The sequence below is a fragment of the Triturus cristatus genome, chromosome 3_1 (assembly GCF_964204655.1).
Source record: "Triturus cristatus chromosome 3_1, aTriCri1.1, whole genome shotgun sequence".
NCBI classification, from domain to species: Eukaryota; Metazoa; Chordata; class Amphibia; order Caudata; family Salamandridae; genus Triturus; species Triturus cristatus.
The window spans coordinates 810,069,348-810,083,077 of NC_140583.1; the positions used below are offsets into that span (position 1 = coordinate 810,069,348).

Consider the following 13,730-nt stretch of genomic DNA (forward strand, 5'->3'; position numbering starts at 1 on the left):
AATGCAAAAGCGAAACCAATATATATAACACCCAATTAACGAAGCCCTGTTGAGTCCGCCGTGAGCAAAAGAGACGCTGTGCGTGTGCACATCTCCTGTCTGGGCAGGCACGGTAAACGGGAGACAGGGAGGGAACAAACATGCCTCCCTTGCAATCAAAAGAGAGCATTTTTGATGTGCGCCAATTAAAAGCATGGGTGGAGCTTCCACCCCGCTTCTAAAGCAAAACCAACCACAATAGTCTCGCAAGCAAGCAGCGCAAGCGCTGCGTCGCTAGGCGAGGCCTAAAAAACATGGCCGACAGAGGGCACTGAGACACCAGCCCTTTGGCCAATGCCAGAGTGTCGGCAGTACCAATCCGTCCCTGCCCACCACTTTAGCATATTTCTTATATGAAATAAAACTGCAGCAAAATGTTTTCCAACAAACATGTCTTGTGTGTTTTTTTATTGATGTGCATGCTATGTTCTTCATGTTGGGTGAGTTGCCTATATTGGCACTTTGGGCTAATCGCAATCCGTTTAAACTGCAGACAGAATTCACACTTGAATACTAGACTGTTGTGAAGCCCGTTGCACTGTAGGTTTTACAACTAACTACAGGTGGAGAGGGTCACGCCGACAGGTCAAGAGCGTCGGACTTCCAGAGTAGACTGTTACAAGACGAGCAAAATACAGACACCCTACCGGGGACTCTCTAGCCGCCTTACTGTTCATCTCCGCAGAGGCTGCAGACCAGCGATGGGTGAGGCGGGGAGGAGCCGGGCAAGTTATGAAACTCGTTTTCAGATCCGCCTTAATATGTAAAGTGAAAAAGAGGAAGAGCTATGAAGTAGCGCATGTCCGGTGTCCCAACCGGTGTGAGCTTCAGCATTAGACACATTCATGTGTCATGTGTGCAGCTCCGCGCCCCCAATTTAATGTACCTAGGGACTCACATAATAGAGCAGAATAAAAAATGCCATTGGCCGCAAGTTCCGCCCAAGATAATACTGCATGACGTGGACGGCATGAACCCTGTCAGCCTTATCACCTGCATACAAATGACCTGAAACGTAAAAAAACAAACAAACAAAAAAAACACACACACAACAGAGCCATGCAGAAACATAACGCTGTGCGCCAACGAAGAGCATGGGGTGTTTCTTGTCACCGCCACCGGAGCCAATAGCGGGCCAAGTTGCAGACGGCGTCAACATACTGTATAGCTCTATAGATGTATGTATGTGTATATTCATGTCGTCGTCACCGGGGGCGTGGCCGCCACTGTACCACCACCGAGCCTGTCCTGTCAGAAGCACGCCCTTCAACTTGGCCTGCCTCGCGCTCCCCGCCTCTGCAGTTCAGTGCACGGCTCTAGTGTAACTCCGGCACTGCACGTCTGCGCGGGTGCCAGCCAAGTAAACACACACACGTATTGAGAACACGTATGAAGGGGCGCGGGTGCAGCCCCTGTGCGCCCCGGGGGCCCTGCAGAGGCAGTGGCAGTGGCACTGCAGGCAGGGGCGGAGGGTGAAAGTAGGGGATGGAGGATGGGTGAGAGAGAGGAGAGCGGGAAAGACGAGAGGGCGGGGATGTGGGGGCTGCCATGTATTTACTTTGGCAATACTTGTCTGACTTGTCGTGCCAATAAAGTAGATTGTATCATGTTGTGTAGGATGGGCGGGCGGGCAGAGGAGAAAAAAAGGGGAGGAGGCAGCGAAGGGAGAGGAGTAGGGAGGGCGAAAAGGGGGCGGCAGGGCAGTGGAGGGGAGGAAAAGAGGGAAGGAGGTGGGCAGAAAGGAGGGGGCCACGAGAGGGAGACAGTCAGGGAAGGTTGGAATTAATTGCTCGTCTTGCCAGCTGAAAGACTCGGCTCCCTGAAAGTTTTCTCGGTGTCATTTCGTTTGTCTTCGATCGGAGCGGGCCCTGAAGGTGACATCTGGTCCGCCCCACCGGCTCTGCAGCAGTGAACACGCCCCTTGGCCCCAGCACCGACCTGCCAGTCGGGCTCCCCGGATGTGATTCGAGCGCTGTGTCGGGCTTCCCACCTGCTCTCCCGGCCCCCAAGGCGCCTTGAAGCCTTGTAGACGGCTTGTTCATCTAGGCTGCAAAACATTGTTGTGATGCTTCAAATTTCCGATTGTCACAAGTCTTACTGTATTTAACCAGCTTGTTTTGCTTTTCGGCCATTCTTCTTGTGGAGACTTTTATTCTCGGCGTGGGTATATTTCGGTGGACTCGCGCTGCTGACCAGCCCGTGGGTTTCCGGCTATAATTTTTTAATAGGATTTCTGTTCTGACCGCTACCGACCCTCAGTTTTCTTTAAACTGGATTTATTTCAAAGATTTCCGGTGGAATGCGCGTTCACTAATCACCACCCTCAGCCCCTGGCACGGAGCGGCCCAGGGTCCCTGGGAGTGCCCGGACCTGCTCGTCGCTTCAGTGGATATCAGGCCGGGGCGGGAAGGCTGCCTGAGGAGTAGCTATCCCGGAGGAAACATTGCTTCTGCGGAGTCCACCATGTTGCCCTCTGGAGGAATATATGCGATGAAGAAGAGGAAAAAGCCTGTGCAAAAGAGGTAGGTGAAGTTAACTCTCCGGCCTAAACCCGCTGTCGCCTCTCATGAGATCCGCGCCACCACAAGGGTCCGTGAGAAATAGCCCCTCTGTGTGTTCAGACCCCCCTAAAAACCCAACCTTACAGGTTCCAGCCGAACCCCTTTCCCCGGGTGGACAGAATCCGACTTAAAATTACTCGAAACATAAGTCTCCATCTTGAAAATAGAATATTTCAAGCGGTCCACACATCTCTCAACAAGTGGAAAAATATGGCATAGGCCTGCCCCTACTGCCGTCACACGACATTATGTTATGTTATTCCTTGCCCCCTCTCTACATTCCTTGCGGTTTATAGGACCTGGTGCTTCTCATAGCACCGGGCTCTTCAGCCCTTGCCACTGGTCTCCGCCTTTTTCACTGCCTCCTCTCTGCCCATCAACACCGTGTCTCTCTGCCCCTGTACCACCTATCTCGTCCCTTGGGAGTATTGTGTTTTTTTTATCGCTGTTGTCCCTACAATCGATGTTCCTGGATCCTGATTTCTCTGTCTTTTGCCATGGGGCTGCCTGCATATTGACTATGTTTTGTTGTCTTTTGGCACCGGTCTCTGTCTCTTAGCTATGAGTTTATCTGCCGTTTTGGGCAAGTTTCTCTGTCCCTGGTTAGTTGTTTCGTCATCACTTGATTGTGGGGTTTCTTTTCTCTTGTGTATGTTCGTTCTGCTGTCCTTTATTTCTAGTCTTTTAGTCTCTTTCCCATGGAGTGGTCTCTGTCTCGTGATAATGTTTCACTGTCCTTAGGTGCTGGTATCTTGCCCATGGGTTTGTCTGTTTCTGGACCATGTCTCCGTGTCCTGGTCTTTGTTGTGCTTCACCATGGATTGCGTAGTCTCTTGATGGACCTTGGTCTTGTGGTTTCTGAGCATGGCTCCTTCTTTCCATTGGATTTTCCTCTACCTTTGGTTCTAGGTTCGTACTGTACCTTGTCCTTTAATTTCTCCCCCTAGCCTTGCCTCTGCGCTAGAGACCATAAAGACCCAGCGTCTGTCTGTCCAGTTGCCATGCCACTTTCATTCTTCCTTGGCCCTGTGTTTCTCTGCCTCTCATTCCTTTGATCCTGGGTCCCTCTGGTCCTAGGACCTTCTATTCTACAATACTGAGTCTCTCTGTTTCTTGATGTCTTGGTTGACGGGCTGTTGGTCTATTTTCTTAGCCATAGGAATGTGTTTCTTGCCCATATACTCTCTGTCCCTTGACCTCAGTGTCTCACGCCTCTCTGCCTTTTTGCTCCTTTGCCCTGGGTCTCTCTATGCTCTTCTTCTGGGTTTTTTGTGTCTTTGGGTCTAATGTCTCTCAGCTCCACGTTTTCCCATTCTCTCTGTGCTAAGGCCTTTATGCCTCTCCCAAATGCAGCTCTTTTCTCCGATATTGGCATGCACCATTCACAGCAGTGCGTTCATTATCCACCTCCCTGCATCACTCCGTGGATTGTCCCTGAGGGTTTCTGCAAATGCTAGTGACACTGTGTGGACACAAGAAATAACCAAAAGTCTGATTGCATCATTTCAGCAAAATGGAATGCTCTGTAATATTTGACTGCGGTCTTTCGCAGGTATCAATATACACGGAAACCTACCTAGCTACAACCTACATCTCCTTTCACCTGCAGTCTAGTGCTGTGTTTCATTCTTGGCATAGGGGATCACATAACCCAGTCTTTTCGGTGGATCTAGAGTGCAGTGTAGATTCTAAGATATGTCACCACAGCTTTGTGGCACCTTCCCAGTGGATCACAAGAGCTTGTTTGGACACACTAACCTAAAGGAACTGGTGTAGGACAGGCGGTAATTAAATGTCAGAGGGGCCGTAATCTCACTTTTTGGATGAAACCAATAGTAGGCAGCTGGTCCACTGGGCAGTGCAGTCAGATACAGTAATGCTCTTCTGCAAGGTGATGTTGACAGGGCAGGCTGGTGCTTCCTCAACAGGACTCTTGCAGCCATTGAGGGACAACAACACAGTCACAGCACTGCAGCCATGGTCTCAGAACAGACTAATCTTGTTACCAAGGTTAGGGAATTGGCACTGTGGATCAACCGGTGAATTGCCACAGAAGCTCTTCCGGGGCTGCAGTGTTAAATTGGATCCCAACATGAGTGCCAGTTCCTGAACCCAAACCTGCATAATATATGAGCAGGGTCAAAACAGCTGCACTAATCAGAGGGGGGCGGGGAGTCGTCGTACATTCACACTTTTAACCACCACCAGAATTGAGAATGGTGGTGCATGTTAGGAGAAGCTGATGCAAAAAGAACTAGTGATGGACAGAATGCAGAACAATGTCATACATTCACCCCAGTAGAGAGATCCAGGCCTAAATCCATCGTTTATTTGCTCCCCATGCCATTCCAGTTTGGACCCAGCCATATGCAAATCAGTCTTGACCCTGTGCCCAATGGGAACAGTCCAGCCCGAACTGCCAGGCCAGGTCCTCCCTGGACTGGAAACAAGCATCCTAGGACCGGTTTCGGGGTTGCACCCATCTTCAGCCAAGATAGCTTGATTCCAGTTGCATGGAGAGCACAGGACTCACGTATGAGCATACCTGTCCCACTTGGGGTGACAAATGCAAAAAGAGCTATTGATGGATAGAATGCAGAACAATGTCATACATTCACCCCAGTACAGAGATCAGGGCCTAAATCCATTGTTTTTTTGCTCACCATGCCATTCCAGTTTGGACCCAGCCATATGCATATGAGGCACAGGGTCAAGACTGATTTGTATATGGCCAGGTCTAAACTGGGGTGGCATGGTGAGCAAAATAATGATGGATTTAACCCAGATCTCTTGACTGGGGGAGAATGTTTTGATTTGTTCTGCATTCCGTCTATCAATTGTGTGTCTTTTGCTTTCTCGTGTTAGGAGAAGCTGGGCAGGGCTGACAACCCATAGATGGACTGTATCCTGGCAGCAGTGCATGCTAGGCTGAAGCGGACCAGTGGGGAGGCAGTAGGCGGGCCACGGACGGAAGCAGGGAGTCTGGCAAACAAATTACTATTATGTGGCACAGTAGATACTTCCTCATAGGGGATTTCTCTCTGCGTGCCCAAGTCAAACAAAATTAGCTCTTCATTTCAGTTTATGTTTCCCGACAATAGACAAATGCCCACGTTTCATCCTTAGTAGCTTATGGTCTCCAGGTAACTTTGGGTTTGCATGTAAACATGCTGTCAGGGGAGTTAAGGCACAATAATTTGAGTGCACGCATATATAATCCAAAGAGTGCTCACAATAGAAAACAATAGCCACCTATAAAAGTTGTTATTGACCCTACCCTGCTGAATGCATTACATTGCAGGAAGATAAAATGTTATTAATATCTCATATCATCAGATGGTAATTGAAACTTTTGAAATTCTACATTAAAATGTGTGGTTTAGAGACCCCACACCCCATTAAGCAGTTAACCAAACATAAAAAGAAACACACAGCAGTCTCTCTATCACTCTCACCCCTGCCCTGGCTGACTCCGTCCATTCAACCTAGGTGTCTCTGTCCGTTTTTCTTTGTTCTCTTTTTTAATCTGGTGATATTGCTTTTCCTTGCACCAGGCCACTCTGTATCTAATCACTTGTTTTCTCTGCTGTGGGTCTTTCTGTTCTTGGTCCTGGTTCTCCATATCATGTGGTTCTGAGCTTCCTTGTAGCTTTTCCAGTCTCTCTTAGGCTTGCACTTAAAAATAGCAGAAGTGCTGTATTTATTTTTCGCCCCCTTTTTTAATCTCCTTGGCCCATTGTTCCTTGGACTCTACCAGTTGTCGCTTGCCCTACGTTTCTCAGTACATTGACCGCCAATGCTTAATTTTTAAATTAATAAGTGCCAGGGCCCTCGTCAGGAGGCTACTGCAGCTTGCACCAGACATTGCTTCTGCCAGTGCTGCCATTGACATGACCTACACAAACAACTACCAAAGATCTCGATTATATTTATTAGTTTGAGAATAATCAGTATATACCCATATGTAACATTTAAAGTAGTATGCAGTACATTACACTGTGCTTTGTCTAATAAGCAGTAAGCAGAAGAGCGAAAAAACGTCTACATTGTGGGGCATCAAAACATAAACTTCAACTAGCCATAAAAATTCTATATATTGATCTATGTCTAAGTCAGCAATAATATACATAATAAAAAAAAATTCTCACGCCAGGAACCTGCACGATATAGGACAATGTGAACAATAGGGCAAAGAATTAGGGAAAATAAAATACAAAAATAAATTACAACTCTAACCATGTGTGTCGTTAACATGACACCAGATTCCTTCATTCTTGTGTTCCTAATTAATTTTTTTTTAAAAATTAAACGTTCTTTCATTTGGAAAGAAGAGCCATTTCTAAAATGTAGCGTTCAACTATTGGAACTCCATCTGTCGTCCATTCTCCTATTATTTGTTTTTTTAACTACAGTTTGGGCTCGAATTATGCACAGCACGCGAACATTTGATTTTAGGAGCAAAAAAATGGCAACATATCAACATAAGAATTTATTCTAGTTTCATACCAAGGACCAACATCATACGGTTCAATGCCGCTTTCTAAAACGGAGTTACTTTTCAACAAATGCAGCAATTGCTCTAGGCTTTTAGTCTTGTAAATCCAACCTTATAATTTGAATTGGTGACAATATGCTCTCAAATAACCATGAAATGTATCTATTTTAATCTAAAAATTAATGTAGATGTTGCTAACCCTTCATATATTATATTCCACTCCCTAGTACCAATCGGTGAACCTATAGCTTCAACCAACCAATGTCTTTGTTTTTCAAATGTATTTTTACCATGTATGTTCCCTTTACATAATTTATTTAGAACAGAAGCAGAAATATAGATTTCTGTGCACTGTGTGCAAGAGAAAAGCAGGAACCATCCAAGACAACGTTGTTGACACTTCCGGTTGTAGTTTATATCTATGTGGGTGATTATTTGTAGCATATATATTTACATTTTAACATGTTTAAATGGTGTTATCCTTCCAGACTTTTCCAATTGTAAAGATCCATGCTTTTACCCAAACTTTACAATATCATATGTTATTGTTATTTTCATTGGATTATCCTGAGTACAGAATTTTTTCCGAAGCAGTGTGAACATTATTTTGCAGTGCGTGTATTCGGTGGTACTGGGTGCACCGGGTAGGAGTGGGTATATTCTGTGACTTTGTAATAAATGTGTAAGGCAATGATGCTGTAGGTATATCGCGATGCAGTACTTTCAAATTCAGTGGTTTTTTTTTTGAGACAAATTAAATTATAAGGCATTGTGCATTTTTTGAAACAGTGTTTTGTAAGGCAGTGGTTACGTTCTGAATCTGTGAATCTAACACGAGGTAGTGGGCACATTGTGATGTATCGGGTACAATCAGAAACGGGGGTGGGGTGCATTCACAGTAGTGGAAGTTTTCATTTTCAAAGTCACTGGGTATTTTCTTGGCACTGCGTATTTTGAAAGACATCGGCTATTGTCTTATGCATTTGGTGAGGCAATATATTTAAAGGTTAGTGGATGTGTTTGAAAATAAATTGGATGTTTTAAAGAATATTTTCTTAGGCACGCTGTTTTGAACCAACGGTTCCATTTTGAGGTGGTGGGTATATTTTGAGGCTTGCATGATGTAAGGAAGTTCATAAATTATGAAGCTTTTCTATTTTCTGATGTATTGAATCTTTTCTGAGGCAAACGATTTTTCTGAGACAGTAAGGATATTGTCAGGCAGTTTGTATTCTTGTGGGCATTGATTGCATTCACAGGAAGTGAGTATTTTCTAAGGAATTTAGCATTTTTTGAAACAACACACACGTTTCGAGGTACTGAGCATGTTCCAAGGCTTGATTATGGAAGTATTTTGTAAGGTACATAGTCTGTGAACATTGAGAATTTCTCAGTTTGAATATTTTGGTGCAGTGAGCATTTTTTGAGGCATCATATATATTTTTGGGACATTTAATATATGTTGAGGTAGTGAATATGTTTTGAGGAAATTAATATATATTCTAGTAAATTTACACATTTTAACGCAGGCAGCATATTCTGGAGCATTCTTTGTCATTGATATATAATTAGACATGGGATGTTTTCCGGGCTCTTGGACATGCTCGAGGCACTGGGTGATGACTTCAGAAGTAGAGCTATTTTTAGAATAATTTTTGAGGCAGTGAATAATTCCTAATACAGAAAGTATTATGGGCACTGGGAATATCCGAAGCAGCTTGTATTTACTGAGGTTCTGTTTTTCAAGGATGTTTACTAATTTGCAATGAAGAGAGTACTTTTTAAGTCATAATTTGCTCAGTCCATTATTACTGGTGTTCTAAAGCTGATAGCATATTCCGATGGTTTGAGTATTTCCCGAGACAGTAAAATTGTCCTGAAGTGCAAAGCATGTTCTGAGGCAGTGAGCAAGTCCTAGGGCACCTCTAGGTACATTTCTGCATGCATTGGGCATACCACGAGACAGTGGACATTTTCTAATGTGGTGATTACATCCGGAGGCACTGAGTACAATCTGAAGGTAAAAGGGGTACACTCAGAGGCAGCAGGGATTTTCAGTGGCATTTGGTGAGGTACTGGGTAGTTCCTGCAGAAGTGAGTTATTGTGAGGCAACTGTTCCATAAACGAATTGGTGTTTTCTGAGGCAGCGAGTAGTTTTCATTTCTAAAACACTTAATGAAATGATTATTTACTGAGACGGGCGCTTTTTACAGTGGCAGCTAATGCAGTTTGATGCAGTTACTGAAATCTGTGGCACCATGGATTCTCCAAGACGGATTTTCTTGAGGAGCACTAGGGATTTTAGGAGTAAATACCAAGTTCTGAGAACATTATTGTTTCTGAAGTATAAAGTAGTTACTGAAAGGGTGACTATTTTTGGGGGGCACCAAATTATTAAGGGGCATTGCGTACATTACAAGTCAGCTAGCATTTTCGGGCATCATCTACATTAAGTGAAAGTGCTTATTTTCTGAGGCACATGAGCGTGCCAAGATGAGACATTAGAAATAGTCAGAGGCTTTGCAAGTTTTTAGAGGCAATGAACATGATTGAGACAGCCAGTTTTTGAGGAGTGGCTACAATGCGAGGCAGTGATATGTTTAAGGCAGAGAGTAATATCTGAGTGAGTCACAGTGTATTCTGAGACTGCATGTATCAGGAGACGGAGGGCACTTTCTGAAGTCTGCCGTGCATTCTAAGGCAGTAGCTATTTCCTGGGGCAGCCATTTAAGTCTGCTGCATCGTGTACATTCAAAGGAAATGGGTGTGAAACAAATGGTATATTCTGAGGCAGTACAAGTACAAATATAGAACGTGCGCATGATTGCAGGCATGAAGTGCAGCCAAAGTAAGTATTTTTTGAGGTGAAGGGTATTTTCTCGAAAACAACGTGTTATGAGTGAGTTGATACTTTCAGTGTCAGTGGATATATTTTGAGGCAATTACTATATTCTGAGGCATCTTATACATTCAAGGGCACTAAGTAGTAGTAAGTAATATACTTAAAAGGAAAATTTCCTGATCAAAAATGTATAAATAAACTTAGAGTGAAGTTTGGACAGTGCAGAAGGGCAAATTGGACTTCTTTTAAAATACACACAATTACGTACTCATGTGAAACAGATCATCCGTTGTCATTGGACCCTATGCATTGTTCCTTTTAGGCCTCCTACTAATTTTGCTCTCTTTGATGCAATCTTTACATATTTTCCATGCTTTCCAAGTGAAAGGCAACATTGTATGGGCCCACTTGGCCTAAGTGTATTCTGAGGCAGTAAATACACCATGAGGAAGTGAATATTTCCTGTGGCGGAAGTGGAGAGCAATTTTCTAGGCCACGGATATTTAATACCCTGACTCCCTCTTTCAAAGAGAAGGTGAATGTTCCAAAAAAACAGTTCTTCCAAGCCAAACACTGCGATCCACGAAAGTGAAAATGCACCACATTCTATCATTACTGCCAGTACAGCGCAAATATTTTTACCACAACAGTGCAACCAGTAGTACGAAATATCCATTGACTGATTATGCCCCTGCATATGGCTGTGATGTATTTTGCACTACATGGATGAGGTGGTGGCACTAGGTGGATGAGGAGAAAGAGATCTGCTCCACATTGGACCAAGCTGATGGGGACGTCATGTGATTGTAACGGTTCCATCAACTCAACCCTTACTGGACATGTTGCCCTTATTTGCTGGCCAACTGGCTAATTCGGCTGGGTGGAGAGTCAGCATGGATCAATTGTCTAGGTCACACACCATTATAAACACTACCCTACCCAAACCTTCTGCCTTTCTCCACATGTGAATTCATGAGATATCGACTATATTGCTTCTAGCTGTAGATGAAGTTCATCTTTGCGTTTCTACTCTCAGTTGTTTTCCTTTTGATGTAGTGTTTGTTGGGCACTTGAATATCCGTTTGTGTGTTTGAGAGTTTGACTTGCATGTATAATGATTTCTGACTGTAGTTGAGGTTGAGATATTTTGTCTCAGGTCAGTGTATGTGCCTCTGTTCACCTGCTCTTGTATGTGGACGTGTCTTTTTTGTCATCTTTACATCAATGGTAAGCCAATCCCATGGTAAAAAAAAACTCCACTGCATTGCAATGCGATGTAGGATGCGACGTAATACTATGATCAGATATACCTTCTAGTGGGAGTATAGAAGGGCGCCTGCTGTGTAAACATTTGAACATGTTTATGAGGACATCTTTTGTCCTATCTATAGTGTTTCAAGTCGTAAAGTGCGATGCATTGTACCAGACTTCAGGGATGTCGTTAAATGGCTACTGTCTTAAAGAATGTCCGACATCTGTGGATATTGTTGCATTCATTAATGTCAGGAACTCAGATCCTTACATGCTTGTCACTAATGTATAATCTTTACCATGGTCATGTATTCTGCACCATCATTAGCTGGAGTGCCCATTATACCACCACACGACTGCGCTTAAGCATAATTTGTGGAGAAACGACAACATGCTTGTGGAACTTGTAGTGAGGTTATATGTTTTCTGGATACATTAGGTTCTGCTGGACACTACTCCAGTATAACACTTGGTCTATACCTGTCGTGGGCCCACTTAGGCACACAAAAGTATACTCTTTGTGTTCCAGCAGACACGTTTGGACGTGGTGGTTTGCCGCCATGACTTCTGGTTTGCAGTTTGACCTGAGGATCATTATGTTGTATTTGGAGCACAGAAACATGCAAATATTCATGTGGTGGTGAGGCTTGCATCACTTATCACTTCCATGTTCATGCATAGGTTCTTTCCCGGTCCTGGCACAGCTGACCTCTAGTTTCAGGGGTTAAGTTCTGCAACGGTGTAATCTGTATATTTAACAACATTAGGAAAGATGGCAAGCTGAATGAATTTGTTCTCAAATCCATACACGGTAACTATTTCAGTAAAGATGATTGATGTGTTTGTGCTTTCATGAGATAGATGGTTATTAGCACCTGCTGTAATATATTATTGAATGCTGGCTGAGAGGGGGCGTGTAGAAGGATCCTGTAGCACATAAATGCAAGACTGGCAGTAATCTGAGCAGTGTTGGGTTTGGCAGTAGCAAGGTCTAGTCGTGGTTCAAGTTCATCCTTGATGTGGCCCAGCATTTCCAGGATGACGGCTGCCTCAAGTCCGTGCATTATATTATTTGCTCGCTCGTTCGTTTGCTTTGGGCATAATCCAGGGGAAATGGAGCTATCATCTTCTCCTTATATTTATGCTAAATTTATATAATTTATAAAGCGCTCTGTCACTTAACAGATATTCTGGTGCTAAATGAAACTACAGGGGAAGAAGAGTTAACGATTCCTACAGTGTAAGCAGTAATTAAGCGTGCTAGAAGAGACAGTGTTTAACACTCTTTTTTACAACTTTTGGGAACGGCTAGGGTTTTTTTGAAGTGCAATAAGTTGGGGTAAGATCTCAAAGCATCTGGAAGATTATTCCATAAACGAGCAGCTGCAATCATGAATGCTCGCCCCCCCTGTCTTGTTCTTCTAGCTTTGGCCACTCACATAGGCCAGATTAGCTGACGCGGAGCGATGGCTCCCGGCTGGTGTATACCATTCAATCTTCTTTTGCAGAGGGCCAAATTCATGGAGCGATTTGTAAACAATACACTGGACCTTAAACCTAATTATTTGTGTCAGGGGTAACTGTTGGACTTGGCCCTTCTGGCAGGTTCACCCCTGAACTTGTTGCTTTTTATGGTGACCTGGTGTTAGTGATTTTTGACTTCTGCGCAATTTACCACTGTGTCCCAGGGTAAAGTGCGTGCGTGTAGTGAAGTTGGCCTGCCCTCCCATAGGAATGCATGGGGGAATGTATGTGTCCCTGGTAGTTCCTGATGCGTGGGGAGTGCAGGTGCGAGTTTGGTATGTGTGGACTCGTGTGATGAAATGCTGCACGATGATGTGTGCGGCGTCAATGTACCTAGTGTGGAAGTGCCACTTCTGGAAGTTGGCATTTCTGTGTGCAGTGTGAGATGAGTGCCTTGTCTGGCGATTGGCTGGCTGAGGTCATGTGATGGGCTAGGTAATCCCCAGAGTCAGGATGGGTCCGCCCCAGTGGTGAATGGAGAGAGCTGCATGTTGATGAGTGGGAGGAGTACACCTGGGACCTGAATAGGGCTGGGCTTTCCCCACACAATGCTGGCTCCGCCCCCTGTGGTGCGACTGATGACCCTGGCCTGGTCTGTGAATAGGGAGAGGGGCTGAGCAAAACCAAAGTGCTCAAGAACCAGTTGTGTCTGGTTCGCCCCTTCCCTGCACCTTGAGACAAAGGGAAATGGTGTATAAAAGAAGGGGCTGGGACCCCAGAAAAATGTTCTGCTTTGGATCCTAACAGGAGGGGGCTTGCTGCTGGTGGGGCCCAGGAGGGACCGCCATGGGGGCTGCCTCCTTGCTGGAGGGCCCTGTGTGCTGGCCCCTGGGCCCTACATTGCCCCCCCTGAGGTCTCCAGGACCTTTTGGTTGCTGTTGAAGCGCCTGGGGGGCGCTTTATGTCTTTTCCTTGCTCCTTGCACCCTGTGAGCGCTCTGCTTTATTTTGGAAGGCACCTGGCTCCTGTCTGCTAAGGAGAGCTCTGTGCTTCTCTACCCTGTGTGTTACCGAGGAG

General features: G+C 44.9%; 1 protein-coding gene across 1 annotated transcript in view; it reads left to right on the forward strand.

Moving 5' to 3' along the window:
- The first annotated feature begins 1,741 nt into the window (after nt 1-1,741).
- The window catches only part of LOC146861088 (uncharacterized), a 258,546-nt gene continuing 246,557 nt past the window's right edge, over nt 1,742-13,730 (forward strand). Inside the window, exon 1 of the mRNA XM_085645143.1 lies at nt 1,742-2,561. Within this exon, the coding sequence (XP_085501269.1) occupies nt 2,503-2,561 (59 nt within the window). The 5' untranslated portion in view covers nt 1,742-2,502. The remainder of the gene's footprint in view (nt 2,562-13,730) is intronic.